At 47.2% G+C, this 26,470-nt stretch overlaps 1 protein-coding gene across 1 annotated transcript; it reads right to left on the bottom strand.

Annotated features, from left to right (window-relative positions):
• Positions 1-3,889: 3,889 nt before the first annotated feature.
• Positions 3,890-25,948, bottom strand: LOC119374890 (salivary cystatin-L2-like). The gene is made up of 4 exons (XM_037645094.1): positions 25,808-25,948; positions 15,021-15,128; positions 7,674-7,746; positions 3,890-4,107 (listed from the first exon to the last, which is right to left on the bottom strand). The coding sequence occupies exons 1-4, from the start codon at positions 25,946-25,948 to the stop codon at positions 3,890-3,892; spliced, it is 540 nt and encodes a 179-aa protein (XP_037501022.1).
• Positions 25,949-26,470: the final 522 nt, after the last annotated feature.

Below are 26,470 nucleotides of genomic sequence, written 5' to 3'. Positions count from 1 at the left end.
TCTGAGCATTGTTAGCCTTGTTTTAGGCTTGTATTGATCACTGCATGACCATGCGACGTGAGACAGCGGAGGAACGCCAAGCCGGGCTCTTACAGTGCTACGTACTCAATACAAGGTAGTAATACGCTACCTGTCTATCTGTTTGCGTTGAGTAACGATAATGGCGTTCCTTCGCGCTCATCGCGTGCACTATCGTGGTGTGGCACCATCAGAGCCACTGATGGCGCTCATACTTATGCGTCAGTACACTGACACAAGTGATAGCTGCATGTCATCGTTCTGCCGAGCAGCAGTGTCTTGGCAGCATCGCGCAATGATATCCTACCCGTGAAGAGCAAGGTAGCCAACAATGAGTTTAACCGGAACCGCAAATTCTGCGACAGCTTTCAACACTCCTTGAAATGCCTATCTTTTGTTTTCCTGCTTGCACATTAAAGGGTATTCCGGCATTATTAACATAATTTTGTTTACGTACTTTCAGCACGGCCACATAAAAATATTTGGGAGTGCTTGTAATGAACAATTAATTCCAGTGCAAGTTCGCATTGCAAATCCAAGTTAACTAATTGTTGACGTCACTGCAGTGTCACGATTGCACCCTTACTTTTTGTACCCTCTCGCAGTGTCGTTTGCGCACCTTGCCTCTGGCAGAGGCGCATCGCGAAGGTCCTCATGCCGTCAGATGAATTCATAGAGAAACGATCCCATTCTCCAAGTGTACTAACACCGAGCGTATTTAGGCAAACTCGATCATCACGTATAAGGCTGTGCATACTCAGATATACTTTTACGTTTTTGGAACGTTAGGCGCTCGAACCTGACTCGGTACGGGTTTGCTAAATTCCTTTCCTGTCAGAGCACGCATCCACTTTCCTGGCGCGGCCGGCAATACAGAGAGGCTGTCTTACAAATGGAGCATCTCGTTTGCACAGCTGTGCATGTGTGTGAGAAGCGAACAAGCGTAGTTCGGTATTGATTGCATGTTTTCTTGGCAGTTTTCTGAACCTAACGCATATAGCGTACTCCACTACTTCTTGCGCGAAAAAATTTTCTTACACAAAGGACGCAGCAGACACGGATAGGCGCAAGAAATAGTAGAGCTGGAGCACCAACTAGCTCGAACCCATACTTTGTTAAGTGTATAGCTTACCCGAGAAGGCAACGCTCATTGGACATGCGTTCATCTTGATGCTATCATGACGGAATCAGTCAATAAACACCACCAAAAGGCGCCGTTCATTACCGACTGTGTACCTCTGAAAGCAGTTTCTAATCAAATAAAAAGGCACCGCATGTTCACATTATCATTCCCGGAATTTACCAGCAGAGCGCTACGTTACCTCTGTACCTTATAGCGTTGTTGTAAAGCAGAGTACCCGTTGAGGACAGTGTTTCAGTACGGAAGCAGTGCGGACCGTGCTGCACCAACACGAAGAAAAGTTTTGTTCCGCTCTGCCGTGCTCTACGAGGAAAACATAATAAAACTATACATCTCGCTAAAGATTCAAACGCGTGATGTTTTGCGTAAATTCAGCGTTATTAATAAGCAGCTAGGCTGAATAAGCGTGGCACAGCAACACAAGGAGGAGAAACATTCATAAGTGAAGAACATTTGCCATGCGGGTGACATTTCAATTTTCTCATATAGTTTTTCATCTTTAGTAACGCTATTGCAAGCTAAAATTGAAAAAGATACGCGAAGCTTGAATTGTGCGCATGTGGCCCACATGTGCGTAATATTGTACTCATTCAAACAACAAACACGCAAACTTATTTTATTGGTATAAAGCGTTCGCACTGCAAGGAACACATGTATCTACTAGCTGTTGCCGCCTGCCCCTGCCGAGGAAATCCTTCAACAAAGCTGCCCGTAATATAAGATAGCAATAAATGAAATGTGCTAAGGCATTTTACGCTTCCCTGTCAGATGCCATGTTGATATGTTCGGGCATACTTATGTGAGCAGGGAGTGTTATTATTCACTCCCGGGTAACTCGCATATTGACCTGCCAAGAGATGTGATACGTAGCTTATACGTAGCACTCGCCAACAGTGAAAACGAAAATATATCATTTTACGTTTTCCTCATTACGTCATACAAGGAACGTAGTTATCGCCACATCTTATGTATTCTTATCCTACACGGCCCTACAACAACGCTTAAAAACGGTGTATCAAGAGGTAAGAAGCACAGGGGTTGAATCACGCATAAATGTTACTTTGGGCAGTTTTTGATGATGATGATGATGATGACCTTTTGCTGATGGCGCTCACCCACGAAGGGGGACGGGGCAAGAACCGGGCGGCAGGATCTTTGAGTTAAGTACTTATGAAGCTAAAGGCAAACGCTGTAACTTTATCCTAAAAGAAACCAAAATTTAGCTAATACTTGAAAATTGCATAGAGTAAACAGTTAGAATATCAGATTTGATGTTTGACGGATGTAACAACGGGTTGCAATTAATAATGAAAATAAGCCAATAAACGCCAGTAGTTTTTGTCTCTCTCTATTTTTCGCTTCCTCTTTCTGTCTGTCTGTTTCTCTTTCTATGTTTGTTTCTGTCCTTTTCACTCTCTGTCTATGCTTTTCTGTCCTTTTATATTATTTTTATGTATTTAATCTCTTTATTTCTCTCTGTTTCTCGCTCCCTATATATTTCTATCGTTTCCTTTCTTTCTCTCTTTCTTTTCCACGTGCTGGTATTCGTTTTACACTCGCACCTGCAGTACACAGTAATGGGGTTGCCCAGTTCCTGTGGCGCATACCCAGCTGAGATGTTTTGCACGGTGGGGCACAAGTTACTGCAGATAGCTGAAAATGCTTCACTCTAAAGAGAATGATGACGGCGTGCGCCGGTTCATGATGATAATAGTTCTTTTACGACAGAGCACATGTTACCGACAGCTTAAACAGTCATGCTGTTAAAAAGAAAGAAAGTCACTTCCTAAAGGCTACTGTGCGAGAAAAAAAAAACAAAACACTGGCCAACGTGTTATTGAACGACACATAAACCGCAAAATCAAATAAACACGCGGAAATTACAATGACGAATTATAACGAAATCAGGGCAGCTTCCCACTGGTGGGGCACTTCTGAAGGAACAGCAGAGCAGGCGGCCTTCCTTGGCATATCAGCCAAGCCTAGCCTAGAGATAGCCAGTGAACCCTACATATAGTCACACGAGCATAGAGAGGGACTGTTCAGCCTCGGAAAGTCAAGTTGAGCCAAGGGAAGCCAGGTTGGGGCCCTCTCTTTCTCTCTGTTTATTTCCCGTCTTTTCTTTCTTTTATCTCTCTCTCTCTCTATGTATCTTTTTCTTTGTTATCTCGCCCATAGCAACGCAACTATATGGTTCCCATAAATGGTTGTTCTGCTAGTGTGCCTGGATCGCCGAGTGGTTACGGCGCTAGCCTTCGGACTGTGGTTACCCTGGTTCGAATCCCACATCGCCAAGAAATTTTATTTCGTTTCGTTGTTTCTTCTGTTCCTCCTCCACTTCTCTTCACTTCTCCTGCTACTTTCCATCCTCCAACACGTTGCTAGGTGACGCATGGCGACGTCATCGCTCGGCGAGGTTTTCTGCACACACCGAACGGCCTAACCTCTGGCTCAAACAGCTTCGCTCTTAAAACAGCAAGAACGTTCGCTGAAACGGAGAGCGACGGAGACACTAGTTCTTTCACTAGGTCGAGCAAGCAAGTCGCTGTTGTCACGAGTGTGTGCAGTTCCACATTTCAACTGGGAAAAATACTTTAAAAAATAATTCATAATACTCCCATCTACTGCTTTTAAAACACGCTCATTGGGTTTTTTTTCTCTAATTGCGGGTAGGATGGATGGATGGATACAACTTTATTTAAAATAATCAAAGTTAGTGTGGTTGGGCTCCTAGACGTCCGGGAGCCCCCTGGCCGACATCTCTAGGCAGGCCCGGTTCACCAGCCTCAGCTGGTCGTCCGAGCCACTGGCCCGAAGAGCGGCCTCGCACGATGAAAAGGAAGGATTGGGAATAGGGTCTACCATCAGGGGCTTTGGGCAGCTCCACAAACAGCGGAAAAGATCAGCCCGGGGAGCCCCACAGGTGGTGCAGTGTGGGTGATGGAGACCTGGGTAAAATAGATGTGCCAGATAGGGGAAAATAAATGTTTTCGTCTGGAGCTGGCGCCAGACCGAGCTCTGATTAGGGGTAAGGGAATAGTGAGGGGCAGGTAAATCTCGTCTGCCGTTCCTGTAATAGGACGTAATCTGATGGTAGGTGCAGATTCCCTCTTCTGGTTTTGTCACGGGTTTGGTTGAGTGGTCCTCCAGGGTCCGGATGGAAAGACCTCGGACATGCGTATTAACGCGCTCATTCCCGGGGATACACTCATGCCCAGGCAACCACGTGATATTCACCGGATGGGGAAGCGAAGGAATGTTTCGCAAAATGCGTGAAACCGTGTTTGATGCTATGCCTTGACGGAAGTATCGATATGCGCTTTGGGAATCGGTACAGATTTCTGTAATGGTAGAATCTGCGGCCGCATGCGCCACTGCTAGGGCTAGTGCGACTCCCTCAGCCACGTCGGGGCGAGCCGTTTTAATTGACGCGGAGATGTTAATGCGTCCGTCCTCCGTCATCGCAGCAGCTGTGGCCGTTCCTTCAAGCGGGCCTACCGCAGCGTCGACATAAAAGACGTCATCACGATTTCTGTACCACCGTATGTAATAATCAGCGCGTGCGTTGCGTCGACCCGGGTAGCGTTGGGGATTCATGTTTCGTGACAGTGGTTTGAATTGCATGTGTACCGCGACCTTTATCGGAACAGGGGACCATGCTTCTTCGTTACGCATCGTGCCGCTTGGCTCTAACCTCAGGGTTCGGAGCAGGTTGCGCCCTGTGGGTGTTCGAGAGAGGCGCAAAAGTACGTTGCTCCTCTGTGCCTCTATAATTTCCTGAACTGTATTACACAGACCAGTCTGTAGGAGGTGAGTTTGCTAGTGCGCATCGGTAGCCTCAGTGCGGTCTTAACCGCACGCCTGATTAGACTGTTCGCCTGTTCTGTTTGCTTTTGAGTGAGGTGGTGATAAGGAAGATGATAAGCGAGGCGACTTACCACCAAAGCTTCAACAATTCGCATTGTGTCCTTCTCAGATAGACCGTGATTGCGCGACGCAATGCGGCGAATCAATCCTGAACTTTGCTTTACCTGCTTATCCAGAAGGTTTAAGGTGAAGTTTGCATCTAAGTTTGATTGGATGTGTAGACCCAAGATCCTGATTTTATGTACTCTAGGCACAGGTTGACCATGTACGAACAGGTCAATGCTTGGGTCGCGCGCGTGGGGTTTAATTGTAACTCCGACTTTTCTGGCGAACAGTGGAGACCCATTGTGTTAATATGCCGCTCGATGACATTGATAGCGGTTTGTAGGATATCCTGTGCCTCCCCAATGGAGCCATGGCACACCCGCAGAGTCATATCATCAGCATAAAATGCGTGCTGTAATTTAGGAATATTTGCGAGTTCTTTGACCACTGGGGCCATGGCTACATTGTACGAGCAGACCGTGAACAAGAGGTCGCGTTCTCACTGGTTCCGCATCTGTCGCTCAATGGCCACCGAAGATTCGACGGAGTTTTGGGGTGCACCGTTGACTCCATGGAATATTGGCTCGGTGGCCTTCGAAACCGCCCGTTTTGCAGCTCGTGCTTGACCACTGAATCAATAGACTATCGGTTGGAAGGCTTTCCAAACGCTCCGGTAACACGGCTGTTAATGACGATACATTATTGATAGGTGCAGAATGTACGTTCATCATGTTTAACCAACTAGCCCACTGTAAAAATTTCCTTCATCATTTCACACACACACAGACACGCACAAAAAACTGTGCTCACTTTTTGATAACGAGCTATCTGTATCAAGGTGTTAAAATAATTATATGTTCGCGCATTCGTACGTAATTTAGACAAACGCTAGAAAACGCTGCTGCCATTGAAATGAGCCGTTTTTTAAGACCTGATTCTTGATACCAGTTAGGCAATTAGCATCCTCTTTATCTTCATTACTTACGCGATCACGCTACGATGATGCTTCTCGATGAATGCTTATTATCAAATTGAATTTCAAGTCTCAGTGACGGTAAAGTGGACAAAGCGTCTGCCTCTATACTGGGTGCGCTGGTTTCGGTACACATTGCCGCGGTACAGCCGCCGACCTTTCTAAAGGGTAGAAAGGTACAGCGACTGGGCTTGCAGTGGTATGGATACTCATATTTTCATGGCCGTGGCCTTTCATAACCGCCCACTTCTTTCTCTACCTCTTCCATCTTCGCCCATTCTACCAGGCCAGATTTCATGCAAGGGCTGCAGAAATGTTTTGTACCGTAACCTGCCACTACTGTGATCATCATACTCCGGTAAGCAGTTTCACAATTTGGGAGCGTTCTTCGAAGTAGCAACCAACATTATTTTTGCCAGGAAACCTGTTTACAAAAAATGGCTTACTGCTGCACGTGCACCACTCTTCCTGAATTTCTGTTACTGTTTGTGCTGAAACTAAATAAGGCTGCTCTAAAGCAAGTCACAGCAGGAAATCAGAGAGCAGTAATTGGTCCTTTTGAAGCGGAATTCACCTTTACGCATTTCAGCATTGTGTCGTATTGTTTGGCGTGGAACGCAAGATATTACCGAGGAATAGCGGTTTCGTAGAAAACGTGCCTATGCCAGTTGCCTTCGTCCTGAAGGTTTCTTCGGCTTCATGGCTAACCTCGTCAATGCAGTATAAATGAACACTAGTTACCTTGAGTGGGCAGTTTGATATCGGAATCAATATTACCGGTAGAACACAGATTTATTTTGCTGATTCAGGTGTACTGAAAACCAACAGGAGCGCTTGAAACGCTGACAGCAGTGCCGTTGCACACAGACTCGCGGTTACGAGAAACAGTTTTAAATGCAAATAATATCTTGGCAAGCCAGAGGATCTATCTATCTATCTATCTATCTATCTATCTATCTATCTATCTATCTATCTATCTATCTATCTATCTATCTATCTATCTATCTATCTATCTATCTATCTGTCTGTCTGTCTGTCTGTCTGTCTGTCTGTCTGTCTGTCTGTCTGTTCGTCCGTCCGTCCGTCCGTCCGTCCGTCCGTCTATCTATCTATCTATCTATCTATCTATCTATCTATCTATCTATCTATCTATCTATCTATCTATCTATCTATCTATCTATCTATCTATCTATCTATCTATCTCTAATCAAGGTTGCTTTTCGCGCAACAAGCTACACACAAGAAAGAGGACAGAACACCGCACTGCATACTTGTCCTCTTTCTTGTGTCGTTTTGTTGCGCCTAAAGTTACTGTGGATAGTTAAATATAATGTTACCACGAAACCGAACTAAAGCTCCCTGTCTTGTACACGTACCTGAGAAGCAAGTGTACAGGCGGAGATGCCTCTCAGGTGAAAGAATCAATCTGGTTGCACACGAATGCAGTGAGGGTACATGTGAAATGTAAAGATAGAATTCCGTTCACAAAGCTTTAATGAAATAAATTCTCATAAAACAGAACAACACCCCCTTCAATTCAGGTATTTTTGCATATAGGTAAAGCACAATACTCATGGATCTTGACCAACGACCTACGGTCCATGTGAGCCAATGTGATTTACTACTCGCATTCGATGGATCGGAGTTTCCTGTAGTCGTCCCATGGGCGCTCGTAGACTATCGCAGTGCAGACTGCGGCGGCCTGTAACGAGAAAGGTTGTAGTGTGAAGGTCGGACACCGTGGGCAAAAAAAAGAGAAATGTGGCCTTGTACGCAGGACAAGTGTTACGCAGGCATTGTTACGAAATACTGCCCACGCGCTTCTTTTGCTATGCGTAACCACTGCCTTGAGCAGGATTCGCTGGAATGATGCGGAACATTCGCGAATATCTTATGATCTTCCGATAAGATTTGACGCGCTACGAGAACAATAAAGTCGATTCTGGTACTAATGCTGCCAGCAGCGATACACAGCTCACACCAGTGCACGATGAAATCTCATCTGTACCAGCACTTCAGGGAACCGCGCAAGCTGTATTTACCAGTTTCATTCAATGCGTGGCAGTGCTATGAGCTATTGGTAAAGCGACAACATTAAGAACAATCAGCATCTCATGTGCGTTGGTAGCTCATAATGATACACATCCCGCTGCAATACCGGAGCGCTATAGACCCACTGAGGATAGCAGCGAGTAATGAATGCAACCAATTTTCTCGTAGCAAAGCCAATCCCAAAACCACCATCAGCGTTGCTTCACAAATCTTTGAAAGCAACTCGAAGTTCCAAAAGCAACAGCACTATAAGGTACTGCTTCACCTTCTGACAACAGATTGTAAAGGTCGAAGCGAACCATTCAGTTCCTGACCCGCCTCGTTTCGAGATGAATTCGTGTGAAAACTGGTTTTGGTATTGAAAAAACGAGCAAGTACGGTTTCTTTTCTTCCCGTTCATAAGTGGACTTTGTAAGTAGTGAGCAGTTGTGTGCAGATTGGTTCTTTTCCTTTCCGCATACCTGAGTTTGAGCTGCTTGTGGATCAATATTTGCTCAAAGAGATTGTGGCAGCATGAAGACGGGAAGGAGCTTTCTCGTTTTAGATGCGAAAGCATCTTATGCTTGGGGCCGTGTCCGTTCTGCGGAGTCCGCACCCATACGCCTCATGCGCGAACTCTCCCCCTCTACTCGCGTGAGCGCGAGGAGCTGGGAAGAGGTGGCGTGAGCGCTGCCTCCGCTTCGTTTTACAGCGAAAGCTGTTATGAGATCATTTCACCGGCCGTTTCTGGCGCCGTAGTTGTCCGCCGCCGCCGCCGGTGTCCGTAACCAGTATCGCTCGAAATAGGAAAAAAACTAAATAAGAAAAAATTACAACATTTCCCGCTAAAGGGGACCATGGGGCGATGCGAAGCCGGAGCACTTGCACAATCGCGTTCCGTTGGCGTTCTTTGGGCGTGGTACCGACTTCGCGTCGTGGAACGCGAAGAGGAACGCTACGCGCGTCTTGTCTTCCCTCTAGCCTGGCCGTTAATTCTCACAGGGCGAGCGGGGAACGCAGTCGGCAGGCGTGCGAGAGGGGGCAGCATAGGAGAGGAGAGAGAGGGGGAGAGAACGCGCATGCGCCGGTGCTCATCGCGGCGTTGCACAGGAGAGAATTTCGGCATGTCTAGCCCGCGTATCAGAGGAAGAGTGGAAAGGGGGAGGGGAGAGGGAAAGGGGTGAGGGGGAGGGGAAGCGGAGGAGGAGGGGAGAGGTCGAGTGGAGAGGGTATGCGCATGCGCAGTAAGGGTGGTCACGCCGCACACCACCACCACCACCACCGGTTGAACACCGCGTAAGATACTTCGCGTCTAAAAAATTCCAGGATGGAACGAGGTTCGAAACTGGGCCCTCTGCGTGGGAGCCCAGTATTCAACCTCTGAGCAATGCCGGTGCTTGAAGCTGCTTTGCAGAAAGGTCTTATACACGCTTCATGTCAGGAAGGAACCAGATTAGCATATGCAATAGAGCGTGGTAGAAGAGTAAAATAAGCACTAAGCGTCGCACAACGCGAATTCTGTAACCAGGCGTCACACAATGCGAATTGCGCAACGAGTAGGTTGTTGAATGCTGCCAACCCATTACAAAGGGCTCTGCCATAATTCTTCATCGTCATCAGGCACAGCATTAACAAAGAGCGCATAATGCCTTGCATGCGTTTTGCAGGTACCACGGCACTCCATAGAATGACGAAAAATTGCGCAGTTCCTGCTGCCCTACTTCTCAAAAATTACAATGATTTATAGCGTAGTGGGTTACTCGCAAGTGCACTCGTAATGGTTGCCAAGGAAGCCCATAAGCGCATGATCGATTTCCTCGGGGTCTCAGTAAAATTACAATGATTTATAGCGTAGTGGGTTCACCGCAAGTGCACTTGTATTGGTAGCCAAGGAAGCCCATAAGCGCATGATCCATTTCCCAGGGGTCTCAGTAAAGATCTTCGCACCCCCGCCCCGTCTCTCTCCCACGTCAACGTATGTTATGCAGCATGACGGGACAGGGAAATAGCGACCGGGCGTCACCCAATGCAAATTACATAACTGGAGGGCCGTTTAAAGCTTCCAACCCATTACAAAGGGCAGAGCCATAATTCTTCATCGTCATCAGTCGTCGCGTCAACAAATTTCACATAATGCCTTACAGACGTGTAGCTGGTGCCTCGCTTCTCCGCAGATTGACGAATAATGGCTTAGTAGGTGCTTCCCAATTTCACAAAAATTGTGATTTATGGAGTAGTGGGTACCTTTCTAGTGTACTTGTATTGTAGCCCCAAGAGAGCTTACAACGGGCTCTAGAAGCGCCGCTCTTCCAGCTTTCGCTGTGACTGTGCTGCGATTTCAGCGCAGGCCTGGCGTTTTATTTCCTCTCCCGTTTCTGTCTGTCGACCACAGCTGTGCTCTCGTATATAATGCGGCGCGCTCTCGCTCCCGTTGCACTCTCCTTCGCAACGGTGCTATGGACGCTCGCGAAGCTGAACGTAAACGGCAACGTCGGCAAGCGAATCTCGGAGCTGCGAGGCTGCGAAAGCGCGCGTTCGCTGTGATTCCGTCATTCTCTCTCTGTGCAACGGTGTGCGAAACGCCATGAACAAGCTCGGCGCTAGTTGTAGCGGCAGCGCCACCACCGCGGAGCAGAGGAAGGCTTGGGAAGCCGAACGTAAACGTCACCGTCGGCAAGTGGTAATTCAAACGCCTCGACAACCACCGTCTCATAAGTCACATAAGAGAAACAGAAACTCGATGCACACACCCCGCGATGCTTTCGCGTTCCACCATGGTTGCTCGTAGGGGGAAATGATGTGCAATTTTTCTATTATTATTCATCTAGCAAATATGGCTACCAACAATGCGACGCGACATAAGCTGATCACCTAATGACGTGACGACGGGTTTACTTGTTTGTTCGGTCCACCGCTTCCTTTTTCCTACACTCATAACTGCAGCAAGGAGTCGCACCAGGTAGGCTAAAAGTATTTCCACTAAGATGGCGACACGCCACCTAGGGAAACTTGCCCAGGCGCAAATAGTCTAGTGAGATCGCTCTAATGCCAAAATTGACGAGATACAGGATTACTGAATTCAATCACCTGTCCAGTGTCACATGCCAGCTTAATAAATTTGGTGCCAACACGCTCTGACAATGATTTTGCATCCAACTCTTGCTGCTAATTTAGCAAAAATAGACAAGTTGTCGGCACGGTCAGTGCTCTAGTGAGTGCTATTCGTGTACTGTTGAGCAAGATGCAGACACCGATAGTTCGAAACATGTTGCAACTATTGGACACCATCACTCCGTTTCACACCATCTTTTAGAAGTCCATTGCTTGGGAACACTATTAGCCCCACCATGGCTTCACCGTCGACAAGATTTTGGTTACGTGGACTGCGCACGTTCACCGTTAAAGTTGTATAAAGCAAGGAATGCGCTGCTTTAATTTCCGCAACGGGACTGACTCACCGTACGTGATGTCAAGCACGGAACTTGTTACAAGACGCCAACAGTGACTTTTCTCTCATCCTCCCTAACTTTTCTTCCCCCTCCCCTCTTCCCCAGTGTATGGTAGCCTGCCGGGCTCAGCCCTGGTTAACCTCCATGCCTTTCTTTTATCCTTATGCTCTCTATTTCTAGTAGAAAATTAACTTTTACATGCGTAATAATTTCCATATCGATTTGCTCTTCTCTCCGCTTTCCTTTCCATCTTTCTTTCCCTTTCCCCCTCCCCTTAGTGTTGGGTAGCAAACCGGATGCTACAATTCTGGTTAACCTCCCTGCCTTTCTCTCGTCTTATTATCTCTCTCTTCTTCTCGCTTCCATATCGATTCATCAAGAAGACATTCCGCCCTGCGCCCCTCTGAAACGGTGGACGATCCCCGCCGTAAAGAATAAATGAATAAAATGAAATAAATGAAATATAATGAAATAACTGTGCACTCTGGTGGTCGACTTTGAATCCAGGCACCAACGTTCCAGAGGTGAGTGTCGTAAATACTAGGTCATAACACTTTTTTTCTTCATTACCTGGCTTTTGCAGATTGCACTGTACACAAATCAAATACGAATACAAAAAGTGCACTGTATATGTGGTAGATGTGTAATGATTAGCATCGTGCTGCGTGCAGCTTATAATTCGTGCAAAATGATCAGCGGCTTCCCTCCTCTCTCCTCTCACCATCTCTCCTCTCCTACGCTGCCCCCCTCTCACGCGCCTGTCGACCGCGTTCCCCGCTCGCCCTGTGAGAATTAGCGGCCAGGCTAGAGGGAAGACAAGACGCGCGTAGCGTTTTTCTTCGCGTTCCACGACGCGAGGTCGGTAGCATGCCCAACGAACGCCAATGGAACGCGATCGCGCAAGTGCTCCGGCTTCGAATCGCCTCATGGTCCCCTTTAGCGGGAAATGGTAGAATTTTTTGGATTAAGTGCATATTAATATTTGTGGGGGTGTTACGTCTCGAAACGAGGATATGATTATCAGGGACGCTGTAATGGATGGCTCCGGAAATTTTGACCATCTGGTGTTCGTTAATGTGCACCTAAATCTAAGTGAACAGGTCTCAAGCATTCCGCCTCCATCGAAACGTGGCCGCCACGGCCGGGATTCAATCCCTCGGCCTTCGGGTGAGCAGTCGAGTACCATAACCACTAGACCACCGTGGCGGGTAGTTCAGACTGCGACTAAGGAACGCGAACTGCGCGAACTTGGACATACTAGAAGAAAATATCGTGAAGGTGAACACTACAGTTTATGCTTATACACCGGCAGTCGTGATCTCCGGTGTACTAAGCCGTATCAATTTTTGTCGTCGCCAAAAGGCTGCTACTTGTACTTTAGGAAGTCACCGAAGATGCTTGAAGAGTGTCGTTTTTGTAAAAGTAGAAGACATTTCGCCGCTCCATACCAGGGAAGCGGCCACTCTTTTTTTTCTTTGCGGTAGCGAAAGGGGTTGAACCTGCCCCCACCCCACTTGGTATGCTAATGCGACGCACGGTAATTTTGGCAATATCAGCACCTTATGCCTAAACAGGCACTACTGTTTTTAAGGTCTTTAAATACTGCACTTATTTACATTCTCGCTAATAGCCTGTTACATTTAGCCGTTTTTAAGAAAACGTCGCACTTGTTTTCGCAGAAGCATCGCTACTTTTTGCTACTTTTACGGCTCTTGGCTCATGCTGGCTACTTTTCGGATAGTTTAGTTCGCTATAATATTGAGTGTTTGAATGTTTAATTGCCTATATTTTTTAGTGTTCTTTATATATCAATTGTTATTTTATGTATCCCCCCCCCTGTAATGACCCACAAATGTGGGTTAACAGTATGTTAAAATAAATAAATAAAACATGGTCTTTTAGACCTGGCAAGCCTGGAATCTGGTGGAAATTTACCTGTATCAATGCTTTAAAAAACTGGTCAACTCGTCGACATGCGCCGATTATACAGGGTGTCGCACCTATCACGCAGCACAATTAAAAAAAAGCGGAAGGGCGTAGCGTGAGGCACACCTTGTACATACCGTTTCCAGTGGACTGGAGTAACCACTACTAATTATTTCGTTAATGAGGCTAAAATAATTTGTGAATCAGTAACTCGACAAGTACTTAGATGACTTTCATAATGACAGTCGGGCATATATGCAGGCATGTTCAAACGACATCTAACTGTGCTATTTTAAACGACGTACTATTTGCATGCATCATTTTTTCGGTTGGTAAAAAAGCCCGCGAAATCAGAAAAGTGACGCTTGACTAGAGAGGTTACCACGAGAGCATCCAGACGCAGGTGGCTAGATAGATAGATAGATAGATAGATAGATAGATAGATAGATAGATAGATAGATAGATAGATAGATAGATAGATAGATAGATAGATAGATAGATAGATAGATAGATAGATAGATAGATAGATAGATAGATAGAAATGGCCGAAGAGCCGTTGGTTGGCTTAAAAACTTGCTGTAAAGAAAATCTATTGCAACGTTGGTGCTCGTATACGCTAATTCAATCTCTGAATAATTATTTTCTATTGGTGCATACCCTAAGCACTTGAAATTTGCATGACTCTGGCGGGCCATCGTATTTCTTAGAATACAAGTGAGGCCAACCAGCGAGTGAGAAGTTTGCTGGTTTTTTTCAATTAACACCACAGTACAGAAACCAATAAAAAAAATACACCATCTCCCGCTAAAGGGAGCCTGTTCTCGAGCCTGTGCCTTCCTCTGGCGTAGAATCAGCACTGTCTTCCAGTCTCCATCCAGCTCCCGCTGCGTGGAACTGCCGGCGTCCGAGGTATTCGACTACCACAAAGTCGCAAGGTCATGTGCGTCTGCCTCTAAGCAGTCCATGCCATTGGTGTCATCGTGGGATTCTTCAGCGAGGGAAGGAGTGCACGAGCGCCCCGCGTCTGGAACCACAGAAGCAGAGGCGGCCATCGGCCGCTCGTGCCACGTCAAGACGCCGGAGGCGTCGCTGCTGCCTACTCGTCGCAGGAGAGAATGAGGTGCGCGAGAGGGGGAGGGGATAGTGGATAGAAGGTGTGTGTAGAGGGTTTGCGCATGCGCAGTAAGGGTGGTCACGCCACGCACCACCGGATTGAACTCCGCCATAAGCTGCTTCGCCTCCATCGAAAATGCAGCCGCAGCGGCCGGGATTCAGTCCCGCGACCTTCGGGTCAGCAGTCGAGCGCCATAACCACTAGAACACCGTGACGGGTACAGAAATTATTACCGGTCCGTTCGATACTTTTAAGCAGAGTAGTTACAAATGTAAGTTTTATTGCAAATAAATTATTGTATTATGCGTTTTTTCCAAGTAATAATTTCTTCGGGACTGCATATCAAGTAAAAAAAGATCAGAAAGAGGATCTAGCCTAATTATTTCGCCGAATGTCGAAGTTCTGACACAATGAATATTTTAAGCGAAGTTCGTGATAACGCCGCTAGTTGCTTACCTTGTTATCTGTAGGAGTGCATGACTCTCTAGAGTACCCACCATCGGCGACGGGACAGTTGGACGGGGCAATTTCGAACACCAATTCGTAGTTCAGTCCGTTGACAACCTGTTGCGAACAATTCAAAAATGCTGGTATTCAATGCGATCATTGTATTTTTAAGTATCGTCACTTCCCTCTGTAATGCCCCCGGGCCCTGACGGTGCAATAGGTAATTAAATAAATAAATGTTTCTCCAGTAAGTTGATTTCGCACGCGCTTCAGCTGCAATTATGTCGCTCATTTCGCAACAATTGTCCTTGGTAATTGCTATTTCACCTACGGATGGATGCCTTTGCTAATATCTCCTGCAGTTGGATTCTTCGACTGGGAGTTTTCTTACGAAGAATTCTAGCATGACAAAAAAATTGCGTCAGATCATAAAGCCGAAAACATCCTTAGCAAAGGCGACCTCCGAATAGCAAGCAACAGTTACGACATTATACTTAATAAAATGCAAAAAACAATAAAACCGTGAATGGTATAGGGGAGATTATTTCTAGACGTTTTTAAATATAGTGTTGTAATTAAGATATCAATCTGAAGAAATTAAAATGGATTAAAGAAACTGAACCTTCAAGAGTCTAGTTTTCTCCCCCAGTTTGATAGATCTACATATACTTTATATCATACTTACCACATTTCGCCTAAAAAGACTATTACTTATCTCCCGTACACTTTACTTGGCTTCACTGCCTGTTAGTTTCATTAGGGTGTGTCAAAGGAAACGATTCCAACATCCATTCCCCGTGTTTTGTTCACTCATAGCGAAGATTTCGTTCCGCCAAACCTGACGCCTTCTTGTAATATGCGAGGGGTTTATTGGTCAGCTGCAAGCTCGGAAAAAGATTACGTGATGCCAGAGGACACAAAAAGAGCTCTCCACACTCGCCGTAAAGGCTATGAGCTGCGGCGGTTAACACTCTGTTGTAAATGCGGTGTCAAACCGCCACGTTATGTGCGCGCTGTCATTGCGCATGCGCCAAGTTTCTTTGCCTTGTTTTCTATCACATCCTTTCCCTTTCCACTTTCCTTATATATATGCGTGCAATAAACGTTTTTTGGGTTGTTCTCGCCTGACACGGAATCAACAACGTCTCCGTCCTTTCATGACGACAGCTAGCCGCCTCCGCTATGCTACAGTGGCGACGAGCAAAGGAGACACCCACGCAGTCAAGCAGGAACCCGAAATTAAGCATTCCGTGACAACCGTACCGCTGACAACGATGGCCTCCTACATGCTTCCCAACTTCGACGACGCCACAGATAAGTGGAAACCTTACCTCATAAAAGTGGAGGCGTATTTTGAAGCAAATGCTATTTCGGATTCCGCTAAGAAGAGGGCACTTCTAGTAGCTGCACTTAGCACCTCGACGGTCCAAATCCTGGTGGGGAGAATAGCACCTGCAAAGCCCAATGCCTTAAGTTATGATGAAGTAGTCAAGGTGCTAAATGACCACTACGACCCAAGGCGCAACGAAATTGCTGAAAGCTTCCAGTTTTTCAACCGCTGTCAGCAGGAGGGAGAATCCATTCAGGATTTCGTCGTCGCGGTCAGACGCATTGCAGACAATTGTAATTTCGGAGATTCTCTGAACAGGCTACTTAGAGACCGAATTGTCTGTGGTGTGCGTTCGGGTGCTGTGCAAAAGCAACTTCTGGCAAAGAAAGATTTAACTCTGGAGGAAGCAGAGTCGATAGCAATGGCCGCGGAAACTGCCGAAAAAGACGCCAGGTCAATGTCTGTAGACGTACCGCCTGTTCTTAAAGTGTAAGCGCGTCGCAAACTGCCATCGCGATCAAGCATGGAGCGCTCAGATCGATTGGAGTGTGGAAGGTGTGGCAGTTCTAGACATGATGGCAACAGCTGCAGATGGAAGAATGCACGATGTTACGCTTGCAGTCTGAGGGGTCACCTCGCTAAAATGTGTCGCAGCCGCATTAGCAAAGATGTTGCCGCCCCTCGGCGAGTACCTCACGCGAAAGCTCTGGCGGTAGAAGAGGCTTCTTCAGAAGAGGACAGCAGTGGTAGTGCTCAAATTTGGACGTTAGCGTCAGCGCGAAAGAATGCTCTTGAGCCGCCAATAAGACGAACGTTCAGTTGGGGAGGCGTGAACTTATCCATGGAAGTCGATACAGGTTCACCGGTTTGCGTCATATCACGGCAGCTTTTTGAAAAGCATCGCAAATGCTGGCTAAAGTTGAAGCCTTCGCACGTAAAGTTATCATGCTACAGTGGAAGGTTGCCGGTGATGGGTGAACTGCAACTTTGTGTGAGATACCGCGATACTGCTGTTGACTGTTCCCTTGTGGTTCTAGACTGCCGCGGACCAAGCTTGTGCGGCCGAGACCTGCTAATTCTCCTGGAACAAGCGGGCGCTCCGGTAGTGAGAGTCGCACACAAAGACGAGGCGACGGCTATTCCAGCGAAGCACCACAGCGTCAACGCCCTACGCCACACCTACGAGGACGTTTTTTCGGAAACTTTGGGCTTGATCAAAGGACCACCAGCCAACCTCCTGCTGAAGGACGACGCGGTCCCCAAATTCTGTAAGGCGAGACCTATTCCATATGCCTTACGTGACAAAGTATCGCAAGAACTTGACAGGTTAGTGTTGTTAGGTATACTATCCCCAGTCAAGCATTCTAACTGGGCGACGCCCATTGTGCCCGTTCTGAAGAAAGACTCCTCGATTAGAATATGCGGATACTTTAAACCTACTCTCAATCCCGCTTGTGCCACGGAACAGTACCCGCTTCCAGTAATTCAAGATATCTTTGCGTCATTAGCAGGTGGCCAGTTGTTCAGTACGCTCGATTTGCGGGACGCATATAACCAGGTGGCTCTGGACGAGAATTCCCGGAAGCTCTGCTTTATAAATACTCATAAAGGCCTGTTTTGTTACAATAGGCTTCCTTTCGGAATTTCTTCCGCTCCAGCAATATTTCAAAGAAAAATAGATACAATACTGTCTGGCCTACCTGGCGTTCAAGCTTACTTAGATGACGTTCTGTTCTCTGAAACGGTTGGCGATGGCGGAGCACGATTACAAAGTGTGTTAGAACGGTTCAGAGAACATGGCGTGAAGCTCAGGTACGATAAGTGTAAATTTAGCCAGCCCTCGGTCACTTATCTTGGGCATCGGATTGATCAAGCCGGCCTTCACCCAACTGAGAAGAATGTAGATGCTATCGTAAATGCACCTAGTCCCGAAAACCTAAACGACCTGCGTTCGTTTCTTGGGATAACATTTTATTCAAAGTTTTTGCCGAATATGTCACATACGTTGTTTCCATTGTACCAGTTGTTGCAAAAAAACGCGCGGTGGCAGTGGAAGTCATCCCAGGAATCTGCATTTCGCAAGGCAAAGCAGTCTTAAAGATGCCGAGGTACTGGTGCATTTTGACCCATCAAGACAACTGAAGTTGGAATGCGACGCATCCGCTCGTGGGATAGGCGCCGTGCTTTTTCACACAATTGGAGGCACTAACAGGCCAGTCGGATTCCGGTCAAGAACCCCTGACAAAAGCCGAAAGAAATTATTCTCAGTTAGAACGAGAAGCACTGGCACTTGTTTTTGGAGTTACTAAATTCCGGGATTATCTCCTAGGTCGAGAGTCCGTCCTGGTTACCGGCCACCAGCCTCTTCTGGGACTGCTGAGACCCGACCGCCAGACGTCTGCAATGGCCGCAGCTCGCATCCAACGGTGGGCCCTCTACCTTGGAGGTTACCGTTACAAGCTTGAATATGCCCCAGGAAGGCAGCTACTGAATGCGGATGCTCTGAGCAGACTGCCGCTGCGGTGCCAAGATGCCGTCACGGAACCTGAACCCGAAGAGTATGTATTTTCTTTGAAATGCCTGGATGAAGGGATAGTCACAACGCGCGAGCTGAAGGAGCTGACAGCCAATGACTCGATCTTGTCCCGTGTAAAACAAAACGTGTTGAACGGTTGGCCGAAAGGTGCAGTACGTCTTGACCCTGCCTTAGTGCCTTTTGTGGATCGCCAGTTGGAGCTATGTGTGGCACACGAACTTGTCTACTGGGGACATCGTGTCGTCATACCTGCCGCAGCGCGGAAGCGTTTGTTACAACTACTGCATGAGACTCATGAAGGTTCCTCGGCAATGAAAACAGTGGCTCGATCGTTGTTTTGGTGGCCAGTAATAGACCGCGACATAGTTAACAGCAGCGCAATGCACTAATTGCATTGACAATTTGCCTATGCCTCCAGCGGCCCCGCCGGCCGCAAACGCAAGAGAGATGGTCGCGTGTTCACGTCGACTTTGCAGGGCCGATAGAAGGTAAAATGATCCTCGTAGTAGTGGATTCTCACACAAAATGGATGGAAGCGGTGCCATTGAACCAGGCTACTTCGGCAACCACGATTAACTGTCTGCGTGACATATTTAGCCGTTTCGGTGTACCAAGAACATTAGTGTCGGATAATGGAACGCAGTTCACCAGTCACGAGTTTGCAATGTTTGTTGACAGAAACAACATTACGCATCTCAGAACCGCCCCTTTTCATCCGCAGTCAAATGGAGCGGCCGAGAGGGCAGTCAGGACAATCAAGGACGGTCTTCGGAAGATGAAAGGCGGGAAGCTCGATCATAACCTTATGCGTTTGCTGCTCAATTACAGAAGGACCCCACAGAAAGCCGGACGATCTCCATCGGAAATGCTGCTGGGGTACCAGATACGGTCACGCCTGGACACGTGCTTCCCTGCGGCGGTTGCGCCCAATTCTAAGAAGGAAAGCGACGATTTGTTACCGCCAACGAACTGTGATGTGCATGTCCGCAACTACGGGTCCAATGGTAAATGGATGCCAGGACGGGTAACAGCTACATCGGAAGGACGGATGGTCACAGTGGAGACTCCTCAAGCAATCGTGCGGCGTCACATAGATCAAGTGCGTACTCGTAGGGGATTTTCGCAAGACGAACCACTGTGGACCCATCCAGGTGCTATCAGCAAAGACAATACACCGAGCATAAGGCCATGCGACCTACCTCCACCCGCGCAGCCCGATGAAGCTGTGGAAGCGTCACCCCAAGAAACGCTCCCGGTCACCGACCAGCCTGAGCCCGCTGCAGTCCCAACACCGCTGGCACCTACGACGGATCAAGGAACCGCACAACCGCTGCGGCGCTCCACAAGAACACGCAAGCCAGTTCATTGTTTTTAAGAAGGAAGAAATGTTGTAAATGCGGTGTCAAACCGCCACGTTATGTGCGCGCTGTCATTGCGCATGCGCCAAGTTTCTTTTCCTTGTTTTCTATCACATCCTTTCTCTTTCCACTTTGCTTATATATATGCGTGCAATAAACGTTTTTTGGGTTGTTCTTGCCTGACACGGAATCAACAACGTCTCCGTCCTTTCATGACGGCAGCTAGCCTGCCTCCGCTATGCTACACACTCTGAGGTTTATATGCACTTAAATACCTAATATATAGGGCTGACGCGCTGGAGTTTTGAGTACTGTGGCGGAGCCTGGTGGCGTGCGCCGAAGTTGCTTGGGTAGTCAAAAATGGACGCCGACCGGCAAGTTACGCAGTTCTCAGTTGCTTTGAGCGTTTTACTTAATTTTGCGCCTAGTTTTCAGGCTCAAAAAGTGCTTAAAACGTACGCAGGAACTTGTCCGCTATGCCTTCAGAGTCTGACATGTTTGACGAGCGATCCCTGCTTCAACAAACCGTGCCGAATGCAGGTGGTCCGGGTGACGGCTCTGAGCAGCGCGCGGTCGCCGCCGTTATTGTTGCGTGGTTAATTGCCTCGAAAGTGGGGGTAAGGATCCTTAATGTGCGGTTTTACTGGTTCCCCTGAAAGCCGTACGAAGTGGAGCGACGGAACCGCTGGATACGTGCCGTCCGACGCGTGAAGTGAGTACGCGAGCAAAACGTGGTTTGCAATGCTACGTGCTGATTACTTTTCGTACGCGCGTGCACGCGTTTATATATGTATATATATATTCCCTGTGTGCAGTCCAGACGGCACGCCGTGGCTGCCGACGGCGATCACGAGGATATGCAGCCGGCATTTCGTGGGAAACGAGAAAAACGATGCCATGAGTCACCCTGCGTATGTGCCTACGATTTTTCCGGCAGCTTACAGCCGGCTGTAAACATTGCGCGCCGTCGCTTCTCGACCGCCACCGCACGCTGACAGAATTTGACGAATTCCCTAGAAGCAAATGTTGAAAATTACGACCGTGCATGGGGGAAAAAGTGTGTTTGCGACTGAATGCGGCAGAAAACGGCACACGGCGCGAATGCGCTCATTCGGGCCGCCGACGGCTAGCCTTCGTCTCTGGACCTTTGATTCCGTTTCGTCGTGTAATGCAAATCATTTCGGCTTTCTTAACAGCAATCTTTTCGTTTATGCACTGTCGTTAATCGCGCGAGCATGCCTCGTAAAACTTAACTCGAGTTCAACGTCGTATGAGATTCGCTGCACTTGCGAGTTGCAGCGCGCCGAAATGGTTCCTTCAATCTCCTGCACGTCGTAAACATACTTGACGTTGACGAGCTTCTTGCGTTTACGCAGACTGCTTGGCCTCAAGAACTCAGCCACGCCAGAAACTGGCCGAGATCCAAAGCGCAGCACAACCGACAGCGGCGGCTCCATTGCGCATCTGAGCTTAGTGCTGCATGCGGCCGCCAGTCTGACTACTCGAAACCAAAAAACTTATCGTAGGGGGCGCTTTTTAGCACCATTTTCGCAGCGCCGCCTGGGCAGCCAGTCAGGCCTATTGGGCGGGATGGCAACCGCCGCCGTAGCTGAACTTGTAGAGCATCGGAAGCGTCATCCGACCATTGTAGGTTTCGTCTTTGACGGCAGTAAGTTATATATTTTTTTTGTACACAGAAATTAATTTGTATTTATATCATCAAAACTACATTACAGTGAAAAATATTATAAATAATGTCACCGATAGTTTCTTTGGCTTCAATGTTACTTGCTTTCATCAGCTTGAGTCTAACAAGAAAACAAACCATTGGTCCATTTGCCTTCTTCCGTTACAACAGTGAACGACACTTACGTCAGCCACCTCAATTATTCCATGCCGCGTTACCAGGAGTAGTAAGAATCTATTTTAGGAAATTTAGTCATAACGCTACGCAAAAATGGCGAGGACCACAAGGAAACACAACAGACCACAGGAGGAAACCATCAAGTGAATTTTATTTGAAGCAACGTGAGTATTTATACATGAAAAAAAAATGGTCTTACCATCATATCATAAGCCTCTAACGCAACATCAACGAAATCTCTTTTTCGTAAAGTGCCACTTACGCGCAGATAACGCACGTGTCTTGTTGAAGCCCAATGCAAAATGCTTCGAGGATCTCCCTCTCCTATTTATCCCCGGGCAGGGCCACAAATTTGGTCCGATTAAGGATTCGACGGCTGTTACAACGTTTGCAGTTTTCTGCCATATGCCCGTCCGCATTTTTGTTTACTGTACATTGCGCTCTGGCACCCTGACATTCTGGCAGCGCCCAATTTGTCTTATAGAAAACTTCTTGCAACTTCATAGACGGCATCTTTATTGCACTGTTTGAGAAGCTTTCTTCTTATGCTCGGGGCTTGTCCATCGCCGTAGTAGCCGCTAGTTCTCATTCCTCCCGCTAGCCTGGCGTAACAGAGGTGAACTATAACAATCTCAGCGTACGCTCGCGCGAAAGAGAAGTCTTCTTCCTCTTGTTCTTCGAGCGCCATGATGGTGATAATGACGCAGGCAAAACCACATAGAGCATGCGGTGCTGGTTCCACTCCGGCGCGTGCTCTAGTTTGATAGGAGACCGCTAGAGGGCCACAACTGCGCGCTTCCTCTCTCTTTCGACAGTCGCCAGTCAGTGCGCTTCGATAATAATAACATAAACGAATATGATAAGGCGGCGGACCGGAGGGCTCGCAAGGCAGCAGCAAAGCGGGCTCGCCGCCAAGAACCTCAGGTGAGAGCTCGCGGGGCCGCGGAGAGACGTCAGCGTCAAGCTGACCCCGAGATACAAGCCCGCGAAGCCGAAGCAGCGCGGAAGCGGCTGCAAGAGAACACCGAAGAGGTACGGGCGCGGGATGCAGCGGCCAAGCGCCGAAAGTGGTCGCTACCTGAAGTTGGTGGCGCCGACGCGCGACCACACGTTCGGCCACACCTGCAAGGTCTGCGACTGCTGGTGGTTAGACAACAACCTGACCACAATCGCTACTATAGCAACGTGGCACGTCTTTATATGACAGTAGAGGAACTGTACGGAGCATTCACGGTTTGCCCGATTATCTCCGAGCAAGCTTTTCTAACATCATTCACTTCGTGGATATGGTGCATTTTTTTTTCTTGGCGCAAGGAGGCGGTTTTACTTTGTTCAAGATCGGGCAGACCTTGGACGGAGAACTGAGAACAAGATTAACGTTATGTCATTGTGCAACATTCATAGAACGTAAAACCCTACGCCCCCATTGCTAATTGGCATACGGTTTCATGTAATCTTAAGAATTTGAGTTCTGAAGGGGAACGGTGCAGCCGTGCCAATTGTTTCGACGGGTCACCTCTTTCTTACGGCAGCTGGTTGACAGGTTTTTGTTTCCTTAGAGATGTCAATCATTTGTTCCTGCGCACCGTATGTCAGTCGCGATTGGATAGACGGCTGCCCGAGTGGCTAGAGTCAACCGAAGAGCTCGCGTGAGGAATCGATGGTTTTTATAAACAGTGTATTGTGTAAGAGACTTTATTTAGGGGAAAGTCTTAAATGCCTCATCAAACCACGATATTTGGCAGTGGACGTCGGCCTCCCACGGCGCCTGGAACGTGCGATGCAAAAAAATCATGTGGTAATGCCATTACGTCTCAGATCGCCAAATTTTGTAACGTCATCATGACATCACAAATTTGGCGTGAAGTCCCTTGACGTGACGTGATGTCACACGTAACTCTCACACATGACACCGTACACTGGTCAAACATGGGCAGGTCACGGAGGCACTGGAAAACCAGGTGAGGGGCCTCCAATCCTGGAGGCAATGCAAATCCACGCTAGGTACGTAAAGCTTTCGAAGAGTGGCAAGGTAGGATCAATATATCGCCCGAGAAGCAGAATATGGCTTTCGCCTTCGGGTCTTCTTAAGTGCATGCATAATGGACCCTGTGAGTTTTCGTATGGTTTTGAAGAGTGTAGCTTTCCAATGTGAAGCGAAAACAACTTAAATCTGCTCTATGTGGCATTATCTTCCCCGTGCCATTGCACAGGCCACTGAACAGTGGAGGCCGAGGTAGGGATGTCTTAACGAGAGTTAAAAAAACGCATCTTCAGCCGGGAACAAAAACATTCTTTTTTAATCTTCATGCGAGAACATTGCCAGATGAAGCTTTTTTGGGGCGAAAGGAATTATTTTTGCCGTGAGGTACGCATTGTTTAACTTGCAAGCTGCCAAAAATATATATAATGCTTTTTTTACATTACTCGGATGGAGTTTTCTTTTGGGACTTGTTATACGAAGCAATCAAGGAAGAATTCCCACTGGATCAGTATGGCGTACAGCTTTAATATGTAGATAATGAAGACGGGATAAGTTTTGCTACAATTACGCTTCCGGGTCTCCACTCTATGTGAATTTCGAGAATGGTAGGTTGCCACTTTAAAAAAGAGTCAAGGCCTGCACGAGTTTATTTTAGAGAGAGAAATCGTTGTTTTTTCGAAAGTCATCAAGGGGCATCGAAACCACCCGCGTGACTCTCAGGAATAGAGCCCCTGTGGACTTTGCGCGAATTTTAATCTGACGAAAACAGCACGATGCTGGCTACCCATTCACGAAATGTACATTGTGTACTGGCTGGTTTTATTGCCAGTGTAATTTGTATTATATGTTTAGCAGAAAAGCAAGGTGATAAATAAAAACAATCGCCGTAGCTCTGCTCTAGAATATTCGACTGCCACGCAGATGGGCTCGGTTAAAGTCCTGCACGACCATTGGTTTTTCTTTTTTTTTTCGTTGTGCGTGATAGGTCCAACAGAAGCAGGCGGCTGCGGACAACTACGCCACCGAAATCGGCTCTTATTGTTATAGCATAAACGCTTTCGCTGGAAAGCTGCGTCATGGAGACGGTTGCCAGTTCGAAGAAGCTGATTGTACATTGCATAGATACAGCTCATCTTTACATGGTTCGTGGCATTTCTCCATTACGAAGCTAAAGCTTCAAATTTGGTAACCGAGTGCGCACGAGAGCTGTTGCAGATCCTAGAATAGGCTGTGGCACAATTATGCAAATTTTAAATGTAGGATCTTCAGAATGTAACTACGCATAATTAAGAAATGTCAAGGTAGTCGAGAGTTCGACGGAATTCCGTCTGGTCAGGTAAAGGCATTGTTAAAAAGCAGGTCACCGACCAATGTCAAAAAACAAAATTACGTTTCGGGTTTCGTACGGATCACATGTTCACAAGCCAATATGAACAAGGGATGCGTACGAAAAGCGAGAATTTATTTTGTTTCTTGACATTAGTCAGTGACCTGCTTTCTAACAAAGAAATTCCAAGACCATGAAGGTACACCGAAACACCCAGAACATCCCATAGTTAACAAACTTATCCAACGATAGTATTATTATAGCAGCTAAAGTCACATCACTCAGCTACAGCAGGAATTGTCTTTTAAGCAGCATAAACTAAAGCAATAAGTCTCTTAATTTTATTACATTAAAACACTGCCGACCATGTGCCACGTTTTCAAATAATTTTGCTCACCTGAGTCCTTACTTTCAGCAACACCAAGACTGTGTTGTAATTACTCTGGTCATTTGTGTGTTGAGAAATCGCAAAGTGGGCGAGCTCCATATACTTCGGATCACTTGACGGGTCCTGCTCGGTCCACCCACCTGTTTCCATTACGAAACATAGTGGGGCGATGGCAGTGAGGACGAATAGTACAGCGGCTCTATTCATGGCCTACGCGCTGGAAGGAAAAAGCGTTTCTGAATAACTTTTCTGGATATTGAGAATGGCAGCTGATTGGCCAATCATTGGACACTATATTTTATATTGTTCGAGAGTACACCCAGTCAAGGTAATTGATTCTGGTGTCTGAACTTGGTCTATGATATGGTCATGTCATGTGGTATGAATATTCGCTATGAACAGATAAGAAACTATTCTCCGTCTGAGTCACCAAGATAACAAAGTGATAATAATGAATTAATTCGCGGATTTCACCAGAGTGTGTGGGCCTGTATTATTTTTCTTCAGTCTGCTTTTCACTTTGCCTCTTAGAGAACACCAGATTTTATCAAGCTTAGTTTATACTTCTCAACGCATGATACCACGTGACATCCGTTGTTATTGGTAATCGAAACACAATTATGATATATCGATTTTATAGCGGAAGATGGAGCCACATAGATTACTTATGGC

Source organism: Rhipicephalus sanguineus, chromosome 11 (assembly GCF_013339695.2).
Source record: "Rhipicephalus sanguineus isolate Rsan-2018 chromosome 11, BIME_Rsan_1.4, whole genome shotgun sequence".
NCBI classification, from domain to species: domain Eukaryota; kingdom Metazoa; phylum Arthropoda; class Arachnida; order Ixodida; family Ixodidae; genus Rhipicephalus; species Rhipicephalus sanguineus.
The sequence above is the reverse complement of the archived record's forward strand: the minus strand, read 5'-3'. Positions and strand labels throughout refer to the sequence as shown.